Source organism: Dama dama, chromosome 8, assembly GCF_033118175.1.
Source record: "Dama dama isolate Ldn47 chromosome 8, ASM3311817v1, whole genome shotgun sequence".
NCBI lineage: Eukaryota > Metazoa > Chordata > Mammalia > Artiodactyla > Cervidae > Dama > Dama dama.
In genome coordinates, this window is record NC_083688.1 from 16,592,672 (window position 1) to 16,616,413 (window position 23,742).

The 23,742-nt window shown below is 37.1% G+C and overlaps 1 protein-coding gene across 1 annotated transcript in view; it reads right to left on the minus strand.

Annotated features, from left to right (window-relative positions):
• PSMD1 (proteasome 26S subunit, non-ATPase 1) overlaps positions 1–23,742 on the minus strand; it is an 86,413-nt gene that overhangs the window by 53,905 nt on the left and 8,766 nt on the right. Inside the window, exons 6-16 of the mRNA XM_061148524.1 lie at positions 17,323–17,466; positions 15,021–15,247; positions 13,173–13,233; positions 12,136–12,264; positions 10,578–10,666; positions 10,027–10,105; positions 9,250–9,423; positions 6,958–7,069; positions 5,357–5,553; positions 3,964–4,059; positions 1,885–1,949 (exon numbers count right to left, since the gene is read on the minus strand). Coding sequence (XP_061004507.1) covers positions 1,885–1,949; positions 3,964–4,059; positions 5,357–5,553; positions 6,958–7,069; positions 9,250–9,423; positions 10,027–10,105; positions 10,578–10,666; positions 12,136–12,264; positions 13,173–13,233; positions 15,021–15,247; positions 17,323–17,466 — 1,373 coding nt within the window. The remainder of the gene's footprint in view (positions 1–1,884; positions 1,950–3,963; positions 4,060–5,356; positions 5,554–6,957; positions 7,070–9,249; positions 9,424–10,026; positions 10,106–10,577; positions 10,667–12,135; positions 12,265–13,172; positions 13,234–15,020; positions 15,248–17,322; positions 17,467–23,742) is intronic.

Genomic DNA, 23,742 nt, shown 5'->3' on the forward strand with positions numbered 1-23,742 from the left:
AAGGAAACAGAACTACTCAGCTTCTATTCTGCTTCCATCTTTCGTCTCAAGAGAAGGATTTTTAGACCAGAAAAAGTAATGTTGTTAAAACTGATCAAAATGTAAAATAGGTGAAGAGACTGGCTACCTTAAATGGGTTCAAGTCGCTAAGCTAAATGAATCACATCCCTGAAACAGAACCTGTGAATATAATTATAAAACCATCGCTGACAAATCTGAGGAAAAACAGAAAATGGCAAAGGTACAAAAGGACTGTAAGTGGCAAATATCTTAACGTTCAAAAAGAGAAAAAAGGGATGGGAATCAAGAAATTTAAACTGTGGAGTCTGTTGTAGATCTTCTGAAAAAAAAAACATGGAATAGCTTAATACAAATAGGTTTTATCAGATCTTAGAAATCAATGAACATCTGATACTTCTTATGAATTTACTAAAAACAGTAATAACCAATTAACCACATACTCTGTTTTAGAGGTACCAGACTAGTTGTTTAGTCACTAAGTTGTGTCCAACTCTTTTGCAACCCCAAGTACTGTAGCCCTCCAGGCTCCTCTGTTCATGGAATTTCCCAGTCAAGAAAACCAGATCTGTATAAATACCACGTCTTCAGGATTTAGTGAAAGCTCTCCAGTGTCTTTGTGAACAAGCTGGACAAATGAGGGTTAGAGGATAATACACTTAAAGAGATTAGTATTTTGTTAAATAACCTCCTTCAACAAAACTGACTGGTGAAAGGAGAAACCTATTAGCATGCTATATGGATCTGTGCTTTGCTGTTTTAGTCAACATTTTTATCCAAAATAGGAAAAAAGTATTTAGTGTCTGCAGTAAACGGCTAACTTTCTATCTTGCATCTTAGAGAAGGTCTTCTAACCAGTTCAGTGGATGTTGAATGAATATTCATTGGAAAAAATATTTATGTATACATATTATTTGTTGAATTACATTATTATCTTTACAACATAGGTTCATTTCAGGAACTTGGGGTAGAAAATCTGCACCAGAGATTAAAAGAACATGAAACTCATCTTACTTGTCCTTCAGATTCCCATCCCTACATTACGGTATAATTTCATCACAATATCCAAAAAAAAAAAAAAGAGTATCCAATATCCAGCAGTATCCAAAAAAAGAGCTGAAAGAAGTACTTTTAATTTTCCTATGTTGCACTTTAAGATAAAGTACCTTAGTGAAAAGAAACTGAGAGATCAGAGAGCAGAACTATTTTTAAGAGGTGTTACTGCATCTACCACCACTATTAACAATTGCCACTACTCACACCCACTTGACTAGCACTAGTGCCAGATACCATTCTAAGGGCTTTAGATATATTAACTCACTCAACTGTCAAAAAACAGTCTTAGATACTATTACTCTGCCTCTTTTACAGATGAGGAATCTGAAATTCAAAGAGGCTAAGTAACAAGCTCTAAGTCACTCAGACTTTGAGTGACTCACTAAGTGGCAGAGCCAAGATTCAATTCTGGCAGGCTGGTTCCAGAGTGTGTCCCCTGGATCACAACCATACTATAATGCCATGGGCATCTCACATCTGCAATTTTTTCATTCTTCTGCATTTTAACAAAGCCTATTACTTTTCACTCTCATTAAAGAGCTTTAAGAACTCTACATGCCTGTGTGAAAGACAGCATCCCATTTGAATTACCAATACATCGATGCATGGGAAGAGGACTACTACTTCTCAAATAGCATCCCAATCTCTCAAAACATACTGGCTTCTTTTTCAGAGGAACAACACTAACTCTATTATTAAATGGTCCACATTCTGAACCTAGATAGATTTCTCAGAGAATCAGTTGCTATGTAACTACTAATTACAAATAGAAATGGAATATAAACAGAATCAGAAGTTAGAAATTATTACCTGAAGAGAATGAACCCAAGTGATTCTACTGCTGCCCTCCTGACGTCATCATTAACATCACTTACCTAGGAAAAATTTCAAAGGATGATTTCATTATATACTACATGCATTCTATTACTACAAAATGATTGTAGTATTACACGAATTCTATTACTAGAATAAACTGATATGAGTGGTCCACATAATTTTAATGTAATTAGATCTCATTTGTATATTACCATAGCTATCTTCCTATTCAGTTTCACTTTCAGCAGTTTCAGTTACCCACAATCAACTGTGGTCTGAATTTATTTATTGAATGGAAATATCCAGAAATAAACAACTCACAAGTTTTAAACTGCATGCATTCTGAGTACCGAGATGAAATCTCACGCTGTCCCACTCTGTCCCACCTGGGATATAACTCATCCTTCTGGTCAGTGTATCAAGCTGTATTTGTCATTCACCCATCAGTCACTTAGTTACCCACTTAGTTATCAGACCCATGGGGTATTACAGTGCTTATATTCAAATAAGGGTTCCCTGGTAGCTCAGCTGGTAAAGAATCTGCCTGCAATGCAGGAGACCCTGGTTCCATTCCTGGGTAGGGAAGATCCCCTGGAGAAAGGATAGGTTACCCACTCCCGTATTCTTGGGTTTCCCTGGTGGCTCAACTGGAAAAGAATCCACCTGCAATTCAGGAGACCTGGGTTTGATCCCTGGGTTGGGAAGATCCCCTGGAGGAGGACATAGCAACCCACTCCAGTATTCTTGCCTGGAGAATTCCCAGGGACAGAGGGGCCTAGTGGGCTGCAGTTCATAGGATCACAAATAACCTCTAGTTTGCTTAATAATGGTTACTTAACGTTTATTATTGTTTACTTAATAATGGTTAAGTTTATTTAGTTAACTTACATTATTTAATTTACTTAATAATGGTTTACTTAATAAAGGTTATATGAGTTTACTTAAAATGGCTCCAAAGCACAGAAGTAGTGATACTGGCAATTTGAATATTCTCTTACTATGCTTACTATACTTTATAAATTAAACTTTACTACAAGTATGGATGTATATAGGTATATGAAAAAACATAGTATATGTTTCAGTACTATCCATGGTTTCAGGCATCCATTGGTTGTCTAAGAACATATATCCATGTATAAGGTGGGGGGACTACTATATTCCTCTATTAGAATGTCTTACCCAAATTTAGAAAGATTCATCTAAGAATTTATTCATTTCAAGACTTAAAAGCCCTTATAGCTTGGTGAAGTTTAAGATTCAGGGGTAGTTTTAAAGATTATTTCAGCTGTACCATAGCATTTGTGGCCCGCACCAAAAATCTAATCATTCCTTCAATGTTGTTTTAAAAAAAAAATATGCCCTAAACTTAAGCAAAAGACAAACATCTAGAACATACCACATGTTGCACTGATAAATAATAAATTGCTAATAAATACTGGGTGATGTGAACATCTCTAGGAAGAAAAAAATAATAATAGTACTAAACCCTTTCTTGCATGGGAAGATGATCTTGGGTCTACCTTCTCCCAGCACCAAGATGGTAGAAATGTGCTGGGTGAAGACATATGGAATGTCCACTGTGTCATCAGACAACATCATTGAAAAACTACACCTGGACTGGGTGACTGAGTGGAAAAGTCTACTGGAAAACACGGGCACTGGCTCTCCTGTGCAGTGTGTCTCCTGTCACAGAGCAGGGTTACCTGGAAGCTAACTTCACAGGCTGTAAAAAGAAGTTGTTTCTATTATTCATCAGATTACCCTACCTTGGGGTGGCTACACACATTCACATGGTCTTGTCTCTTACTAACGAGCGTTTCCCCTGGAACAGAGTTTCAGAAGGTGCCCTGAATGACTTTAAGGACTTCTACGCAAATAAGACACACCGTTATCTGGAAAAGCTAAGTGAACCTGGTGCTCGGTTATGGCTGACTGTATTCAGTGGAAGAGAATATGAATCTGAGACCACTGGTGGTGATTATGTGGTGTGGGTGTTGCAGTCATCAACACATTGAGGGTCCATCTGCAAACTTTCCCTTCCATCTCTATATAAGAAAGGGTTAGAATACTTACAGCAACATGTAGCAGGCGTCGAATAGCTTTGTTGTTACCTGAGCCACAATAAGCCATGGCTACGGTATACATTCCAGATCGTCGAAGAATTGGATCCTAAGAAATAATTCAACATCATCAACTTATTTCAAATAGTAACTTCTTACAGGCTTAGTTGCATCCATCAGGGGAGCTGGTTTTAGGCAGAAAATGAACTAAAAGAGAACTGATTTGTGGTTGGTAGTTCTCTAAACAATGGGGAAATTAAAGGCTCTAACATGGGAATAATTAACTACTTCTAATTCCCAGTATTCTGTGCAACATACCTATGCTGCCTCATACTTTTTAGGACGTATAAGCTCAAGCCCAATACCAAACGCCCTATGATTCTTTCATTTGTCAAACAACAAAGAAGCTTGCTTCTAATTCTACATTCTAATTTGCTTTTTACCTTATCACTTAATTCCTGGGCACTGAGCAATGAGTGGAAGAGATATGAAGTTTGATGGCTGAGCAAAATAATTAGTAGTTTTATCAATAAACTATAGGAGTGGATTTTTTTTTATCAGATTACAGAGGACAGTACTGTTTACCACTGTCTACCTACTATATGCAATATAGTAAAAATCGTTTCACCGCTGTAAAAACAAGACACACACACACACACACACACATCTTGTTTTTTGTTTTTACAACAGTAAAACAATTTTTACTATATTGTATATGGTAGGTAGACAAGACAGGGGCTTCCCTCGTGACTCAGTTGGTAAAGAATCTGCCTGCAGTGCAGGAGACCTGGGTTCGATCCTCAGGTCAGGAAGATCCCCTGGAGAAGGAAATGGCAACCCACTCTAGTACCCTTGCTGGGAGAGTTCCATGGACAGAGGAGCTGGGCAGGCTACAGTCCATGGGATCGCAGAGAGTCGAACACGATTGTGTGACTAACTTTCACTTTTCAGTTTTTCACAAACAAGACAAAAAGCAAAGGAAAAAAAAACTTGTCCAAATAAATAAGTACAGAGAAGGTCACTGTTTTGTGATGAAAAAACAATGAAGCAAACTTTGTATCCTATTAAATGACTATGAAATCATCCCCAAAATATTATTCTAAAATTAACTTACAATTTCTAAAGAACTTTTCTAAATCTGCTTATTTGAAAACCACTGAAGTCTTAATTAAATTTAAAATTCTCAAATTAGCCCTGCTCACCTCTTCTAATTAGTGTTTTTCTTGCCTAAATTTTATTAGGCTTTATATATCTTTCGAGAAGTTTCATTGATTAATGTACCTAGGAGTTCTGATGGAAACAGAGATAATTTCTAGTCAAGGTTAAGTGTTTCTGTAAATGTTGGATATAACAACTGGAGGGTGAGAAAAAGCAGGGAGGAAAGAATGAATAATATGTGATCTCACCTTATCACGGCAGAGAGATTCAATGAGAGCATCAGCCTCTTCCATCCTCCCGTACATCACTAATGCAATGCCAACTGCAAGACCACGGAGAATCTTCTCATGTTGAGTTTCCTGTGCATAGCCGACCATGTCCTCAATAGCCTGGGCATTTTTAGAGCCCAACATAACCAAACCTAGGGCCAGGCCAGCTGCTTCCCCTAGTGAGTAGAAAGCAAAACATTAAATAATAAGAGTTAAGTATGTAAATAAAACATATTCTACTGGAAGTGCTAATTATTAACAACTATCAACTATCAAAATAACCATCAGCTTCTGCAGCATTTTTTTCAAGTCATCAGATATAAAGGAGGATAGTTCATAAGGAAGTCCACCCATATATTTATAGCTATTTTCCTTTTAAACTGTGATAGGATACACCACGAAATCCTGTAGTGATTTCAAATGAGATACTATGGCAATATTTTTTCTACATTATCACCAAGCAGTATAGATAGTCCCAGGATACAAGGCGATCACTCTAATAAATTTCTATTTGCTAAAGTCAGTAATATAGACATATACACAAGATATACTATTTTTAGAAGCCTATATATCACAAAACATATTTTTATAAGATGAATTTGATAAATGTGGCAAAATTAACTCCCTCTACAAGTAAAGCTGGAATTAAGATTGCCAGGAGAAATATCAATAACCTCAGATATGCAGATGACACCACCCTTATGGCAGAAAGTGAAGAGGAACTAAAAAGCCTCTTGATGAAAGTGAAAAAGGAGAGTGAAAAAGTTGGCTTAAAGCTCAACATTCAGAAAACTAAGATCATGGCATCTGGTCCCATCACTTCATGGGAAATAGATGGGGCAACAGTGGAAACAGTGTCAGACTTTATTTTTCTGGGCTCCAAAATCACTGCAAATGGTGACTGCAGCCATGAAATTAAAAGACGCTTACTCCTTAAAAAGAAAGTTATGACCAACCTAGGTAGCATATTTAAAAGCAGAGACATTACTTTGCCAACAAAGGTCCGTCTAGTCAAGGCTATGGTTTTTCCACTGGTCACTTATAGATTTGAGAGTTGGACTGTGAAGAAAGCTGAGTGCCGAAAAATTGATGCTTTCGAACTGTGGTGTTGGAGAAGACTCTTGAGAGTCCCTTGGACTGCAAGGAGATCCAACCAGTCCATCCTAAAGGAGATCAGACCTGGGTGTTCATTGGAAGGACTGATGCTAAAGCTGAAACTCCAATACTTTGGCCTCCTCATGTGAAGAATTGACTCATTGGAAAAGACCCTGATGCTGGGAGGGATTGGGGGCAGGAGGAGAAGGGGATGACAGAGGATGAGATGGCTGGATGGCATCACCGACTTGATGGACATGAGTTTGAGTAAACTCCGGGAGTTGGTGGTGGAGAGGGAGGCCTGGCGTGCTGCAATTCATGGGGTCGCAAAGAGTCAGACACGACTGAGCGACTGAACTGAACTGAACTAACAAGTAAAGAAATCTATTAGATTTTTAAGAGACCACAAAATACAGGCAGAAAACAAATGTTACAGTTACATTACTTAATCCTAGAGTATGTCATCTTTGGAAAGAATCACTTACCTGTCACAGCATCATCCTGATAGAGGTTTGTTTTCAGCAAATCATACACATCCTGGCGTGCAGTCCCCATGGCAGCCAAACCAAGGCCTAGACTGCCACCATGCCGAACAATCTAGAGAAAAAGCATGGGCTCCATTTATCTGGTACACTGCACTTAAAATCCAACCTTTCATTCTACTTTCAAAATATACTGTGCTGTTGGCATGGAGAGCAGCTGGCCTAGTGAATATTATCAAAAGATAAAGAGGGTCAATGGTAACCTTACAATTTCAGTTTTGAAAGAATGCTGCCTGCTGATATAAAATAATGGCAAGTTAAGGAAATAAAAACAAAGTGGAGACAGTACAGCTCTCTTTTAATAAGTTTACACGAGAAGGGGAGGAGAAAAATGACAACTAAAAGACAGAACCAACTGGCAAGAAAAGAGTTTTAGGATAGGTGAATACGCTTATGAACTGAGGGAGGAAGCATAGAGGAGAAAAAGGATGTAATGGAACATGGTAGGAGAAAGTGGCATCAAGAGCAAAAGTTAGGCTTTATTTGGAGAGTATCTGTGTGATGATGTTACTTTTGAATGCACAGTATCCTTTTATTAGTGACAGTACCCCAGTTCTGCTTGGGGAATATTCCTCCCTACTGGTTCAAATCTTGGTGAGATTGTCATTGAAAATAAACTCTCTTATTCCCCTGGGGAAAGTGTGGGCCTGTGACTCTAGACAGGCCAATCAGATGCTCCTCTGGAATTTTAATCTTTCTTAAGTGGAATGACCCAAGGACCAAAAACATTTCAAGTTCATTCATCCTGACAGTAGAGCCCCGAAGAGACCATTCCATTAGTTCCTATTACCAAGATTCCTAGAATCACCCTGCTTTTAACCTCTGTGAGAACTAGTTCACCAGCTTTTCCTTTAATTATATAAGCTAGTTGCAATAAACTCCTTGTTTAAGTTGGTCAGCAGAGGTTTTTGTTGCTGGTAATCAAAAAGCTTTACCTGATAAGAAAATTTTTACCTGAGACCACCAGAAATTTAAGGCAGAGATATCTATAAATTATGTAAGATTTGTGGATGGGGGCATATTAGCTGAGACAGACCATCCTACTGATCTCAGTCTTTTCACTGAAGTAGGACAAAGTTTTCTGGCTCACTGAGCTACTCTCCCAATAGCTTTCTAATAGAGACTACTCTAACATAAAAGTTTAAAAAGTCTAAAATCCTATGTCACAGCTCCTTAAAATAAAAACAGGGATGCTTAATAAGTTTTTCCAAAAGAGTTACATTTAAAGATCACTATAAAGATTACACAAGCAAGAATTCTGATTCCCAAAATACTATAGGCAATTTTGGAGGGGCTTTAGTTTCCTATAAAATAACAGAAAATCACTTATGTAACGTAACAAGACTCTGAAGTGTCTTACAATGCATACAATGTATATTTTATAAAAATCTGATACTTTATTTCACTTTTCACAGATAAGGTTTAAGGGACTGGAAACACAATTTTAGCTTATAGAGGAGGAGAGGAAATTACCTTTAAAAGATTCTATGAAAATAGTAAAAAACTGGAAATAGAACTGCCATATGACCCAGCAATCCCACTTCTGGGCATACACACTGAGGAAACCAGATCTGAAGGAGACACGTGCACCCCAATGTTCATCGCAGCACTGTTTATAATAGCCAGGACATGGAAGCAACCTAGATGCCCATCAGCAGACGAATGGATAAGGAAGCTGTGGTACATATACACCATGGAATATTACTCAGCCATTAAAAAGAATTCATTTGAACCAGTCCTAATGAGATGGATGAAGCTGGAGCCCCTTATACAGAGTGAAGTAAGCCAGAAAGATAAAGAACATTACAGCATACTAACACATATATATGGAATTTAGAAAGATAGTAACAATAACCCTATATGCAAAACAGAAAAAGAGACACAGATGTACAGAACAGACTTTTGAACTCTCTGGGAGAAGGCGAGGGTGGGATGTTTCGAGAGGAATCGGGTGGAGAGGGAGGTGGGAGCGGGGATTGGGATGGGGAAGACGTGTAAATCCATGGCTGATTCATATCAATGTATGACAAAACCCACTGAAACGTTGTGAAGTAATTAGCCTCCAACTAATAAAAAAATTAAAAAAAAAAAAAAAAAAAAGAAAATAGTACTTTAGATCTGGGAATGTAGATTTGGGAATCCTACAAGATTTCTATTCACTGAAACAATTTGGCAAATATAATGTTTCCCTCATTCTTAAGTAATGGGAATTTAGTTGTGCATTCTAATACTTACATCATTGCTGGCATTCTTGAGCTGGTTAAGCAGATAGTCAATTATATCACCACCATGATTGGCATGAATGAGACCTAGTGCATAGAGACCTCCACCTTCCTGATAGGCTGACCCTGGAGAGGTGTCCTTGGGAAGGTATGTTGCCATTAATTGTAATGCTTCCTTCTCATGACCCTGTAAATGTGAGCCACCACAGAGGTGTCAGTAAAAGAAAGAGAAAAACATTTTCTATGACTACTGCTTTTTCTCCAGAGTGAAGGAGGAAGTGGAGTTCTCTCCTAAGCAACTTTATCACTCACAGGAGAAGATAGCTTTTAAGTGATCCTGAAATCACATCCTAGTTAGAAACAAATGCTTCCATTCCCCTCCTTTGTTTTATAACATTTCCCCAAATTTATCTTAGACTCTGCAAATAATTATTTCAATTCATCTTTTAAGAAATGGCTTAGTCTTCACACAAAAAAGATTTCTATTTTTTATTTAAAAAAAAAAAAAAAAAACCCACACATTTCTTATTTACTTTATCCTCCCCTGTATAAGGACTGATCTAATTTAACAAAATGTACTTGTCAGTACATTATAGTGAACATGTTTCTCTATTTTTTTTTTTGACTGCACTACATGACATGTGGGATCTTAATTCCCTGGTCTGTCCACTGACTTGGATGCCCAGAGTTTCAAGCACTGGACTGCCAGGAAAGTCCCTATTTTTTGTTCCTTAACTCCGAAAAATTGCTTCTGTTCTGATGCCTGCTCACAGAGATAAGCATATATTACCTTATGAATTACACCCAAACTGGCTGTAGCTGTAAATTTTGCCCAATTAGTGGCTCTGGCTAACCATTCCAAGTTATCTCTGTAAGAAAACAAAATTTAGCAATATTATTGAAATGAATTTCATAAAGCTCTTTATAACATTAAAGTCAAAGCTCTAACATTTTTACCTTGAACTGTTAAAAATCATTTTACTTTATGGATTTCAAGTTACTGATGATTCTGTTTTACCTCTTAAGGCCTCTTAATATTCTGAGGACTTTCTAAAAACGCAAATGTAATTACATTATGAACAAAAGCAAAATTGTATCAAACTTCAGAGCTTAATATATTTCATTCAAAAATCTGTATTCAAGGCAACTAATGAAGAAAATTAATTTTACCTCAAAACAGGTAGGTATATGCAATTTAAAAAATTTATAAAATAGCAAAAGTAGAATTTAAAATTCAAGACTGGCAAGCAGGTAAAGTTTCCCACATCCATGTAACAGTGCCAACAGAGTCTCTGTCAGAGACACTTTTAAACCGAAGGGGGAGCCTACGAGTACATTTACCTAAGAAACTGGTCACTGGTAGTGCCACAGTGCATAAAAGAGTTTGCTATGACAGTTGCCGTATGACAGACAGAATTCCTTACTGCATCCTAAAAAACAAACACAGATATTCATCATTTGCATTCATACAAATGCAAGCTTGCATGTAAACACACAATAAGAAGCACTATTTTGTGATGAAAACATGAATAAACTGAATTTGCATTTAAAATATGAATCTTGGAAATTTCTTTATAAAGATTAAATAACTAGCTTATTAGAAAACAGCAAGTCAAAAGTTTTATTTGTGGTCTTAACTTGAGGTCAATTTCAGGTAAGACTTTAATAGTAGATATTCTAATTGTTAGTTTCTAAATAGTTTGCCATTTCTCTTTGATATCCTGCTCAAGGTCTCCAAGAATGGATGTAACTTGAGAAGCAATGGTATACCTCTTCTGGCACTGTACCTCTGGCAGTCAACAAAGCAATTTTGTTTAATTTGACTGCACTATAAAGATAAGCATCAGAAAACTGTCATAAATGCAAATTTTTCTCTTGCACACTTATAAAAATTATTTTAAAAATCTAGAGAAGCATGATTACATATACCTCAATCAAACAATTTCATATTAATGAAATAGTATATGATTATATAAAATGACTTTGTGAAAGGATTTGGGTAAATAACACAGGCAAGGCAGGAAGATTTTTCATAGTATGTATCTTTTCATATTAAAATTTTTTTGGAACCAGATGAATAGATTATCTGTTCAAAAATTAAAATGAATAATTGTAAGGATGAATATCTCAGTAAAGGTTACAATATCAAGGTTAAGAACCCCTGTTCTCAAGAAGTCTGCAGTTTACTGGGAAAAACAAACACACAACCTATATTAATGCTCTGATTGTGGTATCTGTCCAAATGCCACCTGTACACATTCAAATAAAAGTTAGCTATTACCATATGTAAAATAGATAGCCAACAGGATTTGCTTTATGTCTCAGGAAACTCAAAACGGGGGCTCTGTATCAACCTAGAGGAGTGGGATGGGGAGGGAGGTTCAAAAGGGAGGGGATATGTGTATACCTTGAAGAAGGAAATGGCAACCCACTCCAGTATTCTTGCCTGGAGAATCCCATGGACAGAGGAGCCTGGCAGGCTACAGTCCATGGGGTCGCAAGAGTTGGACACGACTTAGTGACTAAAACCAAACCATATGTATACCTGTGGCTGATTCATATTGAGGTTTGACAGAAAACAACAAAATTCTGTAGAGCAATTACCTTTCAATTAAAAAATAAACAAATTTTAAAAAAAAGTTAGCTAAAAGAGTAGGGTTAAAAAAAAAAAACACTAAACTTCCCAATGACAGACTAACACAAAAACAGGAGTTCAATCAGCATTAATTCTCTTTCTTCTTCAGTAAGAGCAAGTGTCTCTCCCATTGTTATTTTTTCAAAAATGTATTTCTGTGACAAAATGCAACAAATTATTCAATAAGAAACAAGTACTAAGTACTCATGGTCAACAAAGAAATAAATATAAGAAAAAAGCCTCCATTATAGATGAATTTTCTACCTTTGTGTTTTTTAGAATCATGAGATCTGTGTTATTGTTTCGTATTAAAAACTGTAGATGTAACTCAATAGCCATTTCACCACTTAGAATTTTAATCATTTTCAAAGTCTGGTCCTTGGGCTCTGGACTCTGCCAAAACAAACAAGAATGAAAATGATTACATTACTTAAATCCAGTAAACTGATTTTGATAGCCCTAAACCAGTGAAATATACACATAAAAAAACTTAAACAAGCTTCCAATACAAAAAATTTTTAAAAAACCTGTGAAAGAGTAATGATGATACGCAGGGAACACTATTTTATACTTAGCCAACTCATAGTTTAGGTGAGAAACTCTTTCCTCAAAATTGAGAAAAAGCACCTTTAATCAACACATACATATGATCTCACGAATTATACCGAGCCACCAACACAACTTGTTCCAACCACAAGAAGAGTTGAAATTATAAATTTCAACCTGGTAACTAGAAACCAAAAATTCTGATGTAGGAAACATTACATCCAACAGACTACTGCTCTAATCCTTGCCTCACTCATAAGTACACTATGAATATTAAAAATAAAGACAACTAAACTGTCCTCTCTCTCTACAAGTTGTCATTTACTTGTTAGAGGCCATAGTTTTTTCTCACCCTATGACATGTAATTCAGAGTTATTCTGAACAGAGTTCATTCTTTGGTAAGGATCTGAGGACTTTATTGCTTCTAAGTCAAGCGTTTTCTGGGATCAATCTTTTGCTTTTTACCTGTGCTGTGCAGCTTGTGGAATTTTAGTTCCTCACTCAACCAGGCAGTGAGCTCAGGCCCTCAGCAGTGAAAGTGCCAAGGCCTAACCCTGGACCACCAAGGAATTCCCTGGGATTAATCTTTAAAATTTTACTTTTTATAGAAAATCTGTTTTTATAAAATAACTTTGATATCAAACTTAATAATAAACCTCCATAAAAGCAGGTATGTAACACTTTTAAGTAATTTACAATATAGTGTGGAAATGTATGTTTAGATGGAAACCTCAACTTCAAAAAGTGCACTTACCGCTTCTGGCGTCTTTCCTACAAGTACACTACCTGTCTTGTCGTCCGTTTCCATCGAGTCACTAAAACGAAGAGAACCAACAGTTATCAGTGTGATAAATCTTTTCTGAACGGTATGTGTGGGTGACTTTTTCTCTTTCCTTTTAATCAAACGGAAGATCTGAACCATGTCCATAATAAGTATTTTGCAAGGAAAAAACACTAAATAACTTTTAAAGTACTGCTGTTAAGAAACAGAAAAGACTGTAAAATAAGATGGAGGCAGTCCAGTTACCAAATTACCGTCAAATAATTTCATAAAACATGCAAAGCAACTAACTAGGTTAGCAAAAAAAAAAGGACAATAAATACAACAAAACCAGGGAACAAAGTATCTCCCAGATTCTCCAAACAGAGCCACTACCACCAGCCACAAAACCAGCCTGAAGTAAAGCAGTCAGAGCCCCAACAACTCTTAAAACCGACCGGCCAACACTCTCTTCTAGGTCAAAGCAAAACACAAAGGAGAAAATGCTGGGCATAGAATTCAAATTAAGAAAGCAGAAACAAGGGAAAAAGAAGGCCAAAATGAAAGTGAGAAAGGAAACAGAGCCAGGAGATCTCACAACATAAGACACCATTCTGTTTAAAACTCCACGAACACAACAGAAGAGGAAGTTCTAGAGAACAGTGAAATTAGAAAAACTATCCTAAACAAGCCTCCTTTGTAAATACTTAGGAAAACTAATTTCAGTAAAGATAAACTACAGGAAAGGATCAAAGCAAAATCCCATTCAATATTATTAAAAAATTATTTGAAAAGAGTTAAAGACATGAATAAAATTATACAAGATATAAAATAATATTACATATCAGAAATGAAACAACAGAACTAGGGAAAAATTAGAAATGGAAAAAGAAAAATAATTATTTCACAAATGAAGATCAACTCAGAGAGAACACAAGAGCAAATAAATACAAGAAAAAAGAGAAGGTAAGAAAAAAGAAAATTTTAAATCAAAAAGAAATAAACTAAATATTATTATCCCATAATTAAGAACAAAGTAAGGATGCTCAAAAATCCTAACCAATGCAGAAAAATAAAGGGAGGAAAGATATCAAAATTATAAAGGAAGAAGTAAAACTGTTTCTGCTCACAGATGACATGATTCCTATGTAGAAAGTTCTATAAAGGGATCTATAAAAAAAATTTACTCGACCCTCTAAATGACATAAACAAGGTTGTGGGATTCAATTTTATTCAATTTTAATATACAATGATCAAATATAATTCTACATATTAGCAACAAGCAATTTAAATTGAATTGAAACTTAAACATACCACTTACAATAGTATCAAAAGACATAATATACTTAGGAATAATTTTAGGGGAAAATGTACAGAAGTCCTGTACTAAAATCTACAAAATAATGTTGAGAAAAAAATTTTTAAAAACCTAGATAAATGAAGATTACTGGACTACATCAATTTTTATCAGTTCTAATAAGAGCATAAAAAAGCTAAGAATGTTTCTACCTGTAAAATATCTAACCCAAACACCTAAAATCTAGCCCAACCTACCCCACCTGAGATTTTTTAATTTACTTGACTAGAAAGCATGCAGGACCCACACCCTCCCCATCAGACAACCACTTTCATTGTTTCCAGAAGGGTCCATTTTTTTTTTTTTCATTTTCCTTAATGTGCCCAGCAGAGTGCAAAACAGAGCAACAGTCTTCTTAAGAGTTTACAACCTACTAAATCTAATGGTATTTATTCTTAGACTACGTTGTCTAGAAATACTATATCTACTCCCCAAATAAGTTAAAGATAGTTGGGTTAGTTCTATGCAGAAACAGACAGGCGTACCTTTCTCTCTCTGATCCTGGAACAGTGCCCGTGTTGGTGGACCCAGGCACAGAAGCAAGAGGGGTGCCAACAGTTCGAAGATTCTGGATTACAGATGACAAAAACTGCTGGCTAGCACTTTCATACAAATCAAAACAAATCTGATAGGCCATCAGGAGGTTGTCTTCCTTTACCAGTTTTTCTAAGATATCACTCACGGCCTGAGGATCATCTAAGAAAATTAGGCACTGAAACACAGATAAAGAACAATTACATAATAATTGAAAACTTGGTCTATAAGATACTTAAAGACTTACAGTCAACAACACAGGAAACCATAAATAAAAGTGAAGACAAACTGCAGCAAACTATCTAGTCTAATAATAGCATTCCATTTCTCATCCTGGCACCAGAGTTTTCCTGAAAGTACAATCTGCCTTCTATAACAAAATCCATACAAGTTATGCTCATGGCTCCTAATACTGTGCCTGGCAATTAGCAATACATAATAACTGGTTGGTGAATGAATCCTGACTTCTTTAAAACTTACTTATAAATCACTATCAAGTGCTCTTTTACTTCTAATTTCTGCTTTACCATCAATTGTAGGAGACATTCATTTATTCATTCATAATGCACTGTATTGTGCTGGGCTAGGACAAGAGGTACTGAAATGAACATTCTGAAGCATTTCTCTTACTACTCTTATGATCTGCCACATGTTTTAACAAAAGCCATCCAAAAAATTTAGGATATTTAAGAGTTCAATTTAAAGTGTTTTCTTAAATAGCAAAATAACTCAATTTCAAAATGAACACATTAATTAAAATTATTGTAATCTAAGAATAGGAAATTATGGAAACAAAATAAATGACCAGTAACAGGAGACTGGATAAAAAAGGCAAAGAACACCCACTGAATGACTACTGCATAATCAAGAAAGAATTTGTACAAGAGTTTGTGAAGAGTTAAAACATGGAAAAAACATTAAACTGAAGGACATACATAATTTATAGTTTGCTTCCAGGAAAGGGAACTTGGGAGCCAAAGGGAGAAGTGGCAAGAAGACTTTTTACTATACACCCCTTGGTTCCTCATGAATTTTGAATCATGTGAATGTAATATCATCTGTTCAAAAATAAATTTTAAAAATATAAAATGCAAAAAATTTTTTTACAGGGACAAGGAATAAAATAGCTAAAATAAATAAAATTACTTCTGGGAAATAAAACTGAAATACACTGAGAAAAGAAGGCAGAGGACTATTGTTTTTCATGTAACTTTTAAAAAACCATTTAAGAAACTATTAAAAACTATTTAGAAGCAAACAAAACTCAAAAAAACTATATAGAGAAAAGTGAAAGGACATATACTAAAATGTTAGCAGATTTCAAGTGACATAAAGGTGGATGCTTTTCTTCCAACTTTCTCTGGTGTTTCACACTCGCTTTAAAAAGCTTCAAAAACTATACATAAAACAGATGAGCAACAGAGTTCAGAGAACTATATTCACTATCTTGTAATAACCTATAATGATTTTTTTTAAAAAAAAGCATTCAAAAAAGGATGTATTAATCTAAATCTTAAATATGTATAGAGGATAGAAACACATATTGAGAATACATTATAGTGAACAAATAAAAAAATGTGTGATAAAATGCTATACTCTAAGCAGAATACAGAAAATTTACAGTGTGGTAACTGTTAAAAAGCAAACTGAGCATTTCCAGTCAATAAAAATACAATCCAGTCATTGAGAAGAATGAGGTAGCTCCACATGTTTTTGGAGGAAAACATCTATGAATCTTTTAACTGGAAAAATGCCCAGGGAAAGAGATAGATACACATTTCATTTTATGTATTTTCTGCACTGTCTTAATTTTTTTAACATATGCAAGGAAATCCATACATGAAAAGAGATAAAGAAAATACCCAAAGGTTCTGCTTGTGTTTGAGAAATGAAACCAAAGATAATCTTTATACCTGAAATTCTTTTAGAATGACATAACATAGGTACTGTTTTTATCTTTTCTTCTACTTATTTTTTTTTTAACCTCATTTCCAAAAATTTCCTTCAATGCCTGGATTATTTTCAAAATGAAAAAAACACAAGGAATACATTATAACAAAATAGCTTTTTAGTTTTGAGAGCTTCAGTTTTTTTAATCAGTAAAATAGAACATAAATACACACCTTATCTTCACAGGGCTGTTGTAAAGATCAACTGAGATATATGTATGAAATTACAATGATGTGAGGAGGTCACACATATGAGGTAGTGAGGCATTACCTGGTAATACAGTGTAAAATAATATGCTATTACCTGACAAACATTGATGAAATCAGGTTTCTCTAAATTCATGTAGATTTTAACTAGGACTCTCAGTACTTTATTCCGAAACTGTTTGTTCTGCATTAAAGACATGCAGAGCTTCAAGCTATAAGCCAGCATTCCTGGAACATCATTCTGAAAGAGATAATTTGAAGAGACATCATTATTTAGTTACTGAAGCATGTTTATTTAGAAATCAAATTATTTTAATCAATATTCTTTAGTCATTCTAGGCAGCTAAAGCTTTATTTGCTACTTAAATTTTTAACTATTTTAGATGAAAATCTTAAAATTATCTACTTCCCTGTCTTCATGAAAAAATGGGTTGAAAACAAGTATTTAGTGTTCATCCAGGATCATCACTATATGAACACAGTATACTATAACAGAGTGGTGCTGTTAATTATTATAAAAAGATCTACACAACTGTCCATATACCAAGCACACAACCTAGCTAATCCCCAGGATTTATCTCCTATACTCAATGGCCAGGAACACAAGACGAAAGAACTGTTCTCTAGCTCTGAGTGACTCAAGCTTTGAGTGCTGTCACATCTAACTGGCACTCTCCTGAGGCAGTTTTGACTCCTGACTATTTATGTTTACCTTGTGGTTCTTCAAGGAACCTGAATTTTGAGATACCAACCTATAAAAGTTCTTCAGCATAAACAAGCATGCTGAAGAGCTACAGGAGTATTTCTTAAAACCGGAGTTGAGAAATTCAAAATTCAAAAAAATTCACTAATTGAGAAAGACTTTTGTTTTGCATCCCAATATTCACAGCAGTGTTATTAATAATAGCCAAGATATGGGAGCAACGTAAGTGTTCATCAACAGATGAATGGATAAAGATATGTGTGTCTACATATATATGCCCCCCCCACACATATATATGCACACATATGTATATATACAGTGGAACACTACTCAGTCATAAAAAAGAATGAAATCTTGCCATGTGCAGCAACATTGGTAGATCTGGAGCACACTATGCCAAGTAAAATAAAGTCAGATAGAGAAAGACAAATACCACACGGTATCTATCACTAATATGTAGAATCTAAAAAACACAACAAACTAGTGAATCAAATAAAAAACAAAAGCAGACTCACAGATATAGGGAACAAACTCGTAGTTATCAGAGGGGACAGGGAAGGGGGAGGGGTGATAGAAGAGTTGGGGATTAAAAAGGTTAATACAGGATTATATAAAATGCACACAAAACCTTTGAAAAATTATAAATTGCTATAGAATTTAAAGAAAGTTAACATTCAATGTTACTTTGAGCTACTCCACGCTCCAGGTCAGGGGTGGTGGCCAAGAGGAACAACCCCCTGTCCAAGGAGTGGCGGCTGCGCGGGAGCAGGAGGGCCGACAGGAGCTACTCCATATTCAAGGTCAGGAGGGGCGGCCCTGAGGAGATACCCCTCGTCCAAGGTAAGAGCAGCGGCTGCACTTTGCTGGAACAGCGGTGAAGAGACACCCCACGTCCAGGGTAAGAGAAACCCAAGTAACAGGGTAGGTGTTGCAAGAGGGCATCAGAGGGCAGACACACTGAAACCATAATCACAGAAAACGAGCCAATCTGATCACAGGACCACAGCCTTGTCTGACTCAGTGAGACTGAGCCATGCCGTGTGGGGCCACCCAAGACGGACGGGTCATGGTGGAGAGGTCTGACAGAATGTGGTCCACTGGAGAAGGGAATGGCAAACCACTTCAGTATTCTTGCCTTGAGAACCCTGTGAACAGTATGAAGAGGCAAAAAGATAGGACACTAAAAGATGAACTCCCCAGGTCGGTAGGTGCCCAACATGCTACTGGAGATCAGTGGAGAAATAACTCCAGGAAGAATGAAGGGAAGGAGCAAAGCAAAAACAATACCAAGTTGTGGATGTGACTGGTGATAAAAGCAAGGTCCAATGCTGTAATTGCATAGGAACCTGGAATGTTAGGTCCATGAATCAAGGCAAACTGGAAGTGGTCAAACAGGAGATGGCAAGAGTGAACGTTGACATCCTAGGAATCAGTGAACTAAGATGGACTGGAATGAGTGAATTTAACTCAGATGACCATTATATCTACTACTGTGGGCAGGAATCCCTTAGAAGAAATGGAGTAGCCATCACAGTCAACAAAAGAGGCCAAAATTCAGTACTTGGATGCAATCTCAAAAACAACAGAATGATCTCTATTAGTTTCCAAGGCAAACCATTCAATATTATGGTAATCCAAGTCTATGCCCCGACCAGTAACACTGAAGAAGCTGAAGTTGAACGGTTCTATGAAGACCTACAAGACCTTTTAGAACTAACACCCAAACAAGATGTCCTTTTCATTATAAGGGACTGGAATGCAAAAGTAGGAAGTCAGGAAACACCTGGAGTAACAGGCAAATTTGGCCTTGGAGTACAGAATGAAGCAGGGCAAAGGCTAAGAGAGTTCTGCCAAGAGAATGCACTGGTCATAGAAAACACTCTCTTCCAACAATACAAGAGAAGACTCTACACATGGACATCACCAAATGGCCAACACCAAAATCAGATTGATTATACTCTTTGCAGCCAAAGATGGAGAAGCTCTATACAGTCAGCAAAAACAAGACCAGGAGCTGACTGTGGCTCAGATCATGAACTCCTTATTGCCAAATTCAGACTTAAATTGAAGAAAGTGGGGAAAACCACTAGACCATTCACTTATGACCTAAATAAAATCCCTTATGATTATACAGTGGAAGTGACAATAGATTCAAGGGATTAGATCTGATAGAGTGCTTGATGAACTATGGATGGAAGTTCGTGACATTGTACAGGAGGCAGTGATCAAGACCATCCCCAAGAAAAATGCAAAAAAGCAAAATGACTGTCTGAGAAGGCCTTACAAATAGCTGTGAAAAGAAGGGGAGCAAAAAGCAAAGGAGAAAAGGAAAGATATTCCCATCTGAATGCAGAGTTCCAAAGAATAGCAAGGAGAAATAAGAAAGCCTTCCTCAGCGATCAATGCAAAGAAATAGAGGAAAACAATAGAATGGGAAAGACTAGAGATTTCTTCAAGAAAATTAGAGATACCAAGGGAACATTTCATGCACAGATGGGCTCAATAAAGGACAGAAATGGTATGGACCTAACAGAAGCAGAAGATATTAAGAAGAGGTGGCAAGAATACACAGAAGAACTGTACGAAAAATATCCTCAAGACCCAGATAATCATGATGGTGTGATCACTCACCTAGAGCCAGACATCCTGGAATGTGAAGTCAAGTCGGCCTTAGAAAGCGTCACTATGAACAAAGCTAGCGGAGGTGATGGAATTCCAGTTGAGCTATTTCAAATCCTGAAAGATGATGCTGTGAAAGTGCTGCACTCAATATGCCAGCAAATTTGGAAAACTCAGCAGTGGCCACAGGATTGGAAAAAGTCAGTTTTCATTCCAATCCCAAAGAAAGGCAATCCCAAAGAATGCTCAAACTACGGCACAATTGCACTCATCTCACACACTAGTAAAGTAATGCTCAAAATTCTCCAAGCCAGGCTTCAGCAATATGTGAACTGAGAACTTCCAGATGTTCAAGCTGGATTTAGAAAAGGCAGAGGAACCAGACAGCAAATTGCCAACATCTGCTGGATCATCAAAAAAGCAAGAGAGTTCCAGAAATACATCTATTTCTGCTTTATTGACTATGCCAAAGCCTTTGACTGTGTGGATCACAATAAACTGTGGAAAATTCTTCAAGAGATGGGAGTACAAGACCACCTGACCTGTCTCTTGAGAAACCTGTATGCAGGTCAGGAAGCAACAGTCAGAACTGGACATGGAACAACAGACTGGTTCCAAGTAGGAAAAGGAGTATGTCAATGCTGTATACTGTCACCCTGCTTACTTAACTTACATGCAGAATACATCATGAGAAATGCTGGGCTGGAAGAAGCACAAGATGGAATGAAGATTGCCGGGAGAAATATCAGTAACTTCAGATATGCAGATGACACCACCCTTATGGCAGAAAGTGAAGAGGAACTAAAAAGCCTCTTGATGAAAGTGAAAGAGGAGAGTGAAAAAGCTGGCTTAAACCCAACATTCAGAAAAGTAAGATCATGGCATACGGTCCCATCACTTCATGGCAAATAGACGGGGAAACAGTGGAAACAGTGTCAGACTTTATATTTCTGGGCTCCAAAATCACTGCAGATGGTGATTGCAGCCATGAAATTAAAAGACACTTACTCCTTGGAAGGAAAGTTACAACCAACCTAAATAGCATATTTAAAAGCGGAGACATTACTTTGCCAACAAAGGTCCGTCTAGTCAAGGCCATGATTTTTCCAGTAGTTATGTATGAATATGAGAGTTGGACTGTGAAGAAAGCTGAGCACCAAAGAACTGATGCTTTGACCTGTGGTATTGGAGAAGACTCTTGAGAGTCCCTTGGACTGCAAGGAGATCCAACCAGTCCATGCTAAAGGAGATCAGTCCTGGGTGTTCATTGGAAGGACTGATGCTGAAGCTGAAACTCCAACACTTTGGCCACCTGATGCGAAGAACTCACTCATCTGAAAAGATCCTGATGCTGGGAAAGATTGGGGGCAGGAGAAGGGGACAGAGAATGAGATGGCTGGATGGCATCACTGACTTGATGGACATGGGTTTGGGTGGACTCCAGGAGTTGGTGATAGACAGGGAGGCCTGGCGTGCTGTGATTCATGGGGTTGGAAAGAGTCGAACATGACTGAGCGACTGAAATGAACTGAACAATTAATGATAAAATAAAATTTATTTTGTAAGCAGGTTGTGACAAATCAGTGCACAGATAATGAAATCAACTTAATAGGACTAAGATTTTTCAAAAAAATGAAGTACAATTTAAAAATACCATGATTACATTAGAAGCAGAAAAAGTAGGTATTATTTCTTCTTATGGGCTTCCCTGGTGGCTCAGACAAAAAGAATCTGCCTGCGATGCAGGAGACCTGGGTTCTATCCTTGGGCTGGGAAGATCCCCTAGAGGAGGGCATGGCAATCCACTCCAGTATTCTTGCCTGGAGGATCCCCATGGACAGAGGAGCCTGGCAGGATACAGTCCACAGGGTCACAAAGAGTCGGACCCGACTGAGTGACTAAGCACAGTAGATTTCATCCTAAATTACATCTATTAATATATGTACATGTGCACTGGGAGACAAAGTAAGATGCACTTCCTACTCTGCTTTACTCTTTTTTTAAACATTTATCACCCCTTGACCTTACAGGGAACAGGCGTCACCACCTATTCCCCTAGTGGATTATTCCACTTGAGCAGGAACTTTGTTCCTTGCTTCCCACTGTCATCTCCAATGCTGAAAACAATGTTGAATGAATAAAAGCAAGTATTTTAGTTTTAGTCACCTGAAGATAAGGAGTAACTACAACTGCACAAAAATCAAACAGCAAAAGTAAGAGCCATTCTATGACACTGGGCCATTCATATATTTACACTCACTTAAACAAATCTTACCACTGCTGCTAAACGCTGCCTTAGGTTTGGGGACCCAGCGGTAAAAGCACCCGGCCTTAAGTAGGTTCTGATCTGGTGGACCAAGTTGTAACTAGGGGTTGAGAAGGATATGGCTGGCAGGGATTGACAGAAGGATCTGTAAACACATGACAGGTGAGCTGAACTATGAATCTTGAACGGGAATAAAGCAGGTAAGGAAAAGAAAAGGATGTTTTCTGGAGGGGCAATATTTTTGGTAAGGGGAATGATGCTCGGTACACCTAGAAGAGACAAAGTCAAGATGGCTGGAGTACAAAAAGCTAGCTCGTGGAGAAGGATGGGGGTGAGGCAGGCTAAGTGGGCACTTAACAGATCAATGTTCATTTAACTCAGGCTTGCACCTCTCTGACCACTTTGGTTGGTGACTTACAATTGTCATAATTATTGCAAAACACCCCCAAACTAGGAAAGTATAGTTTTAGCCATAATAAAGGCACTACAATAGTAGTTATCATTATAGTCTTCTTTAAAAGGGCAGAGGACTTCTCTGATGGTCCAGTGGTTAAGAATCTGCCTGCTAAGGTAAGAGTCACAGGTTCAATCCCTGGTCTGGGAAGATTCCACGTGCCTGGGGAGAGCCACGGCCATGTGCCATAACTACTGAAGCCTGCACCCTAGAGCCCATGCGTTCTAATAAGAGAAGCCACTGCAATGAGAAGCCCAAGCACAGCAACTAGAGAAAGCCTAATTAAGACAACTTCCCCACGCAAGACCTCAAAGGTAAGACAAAAGAAGCTATTCAACAAGCACAGCCAAAGTTCCTTTATCAATATATTAAAATCATAAAAAATATAAAAAGACATATTTTAAAAACATAAAAATAAATTTTTTTCAAAAGACCATCACATCTTATTCTATCTAAGCTAGAGTTTCTTTTCACT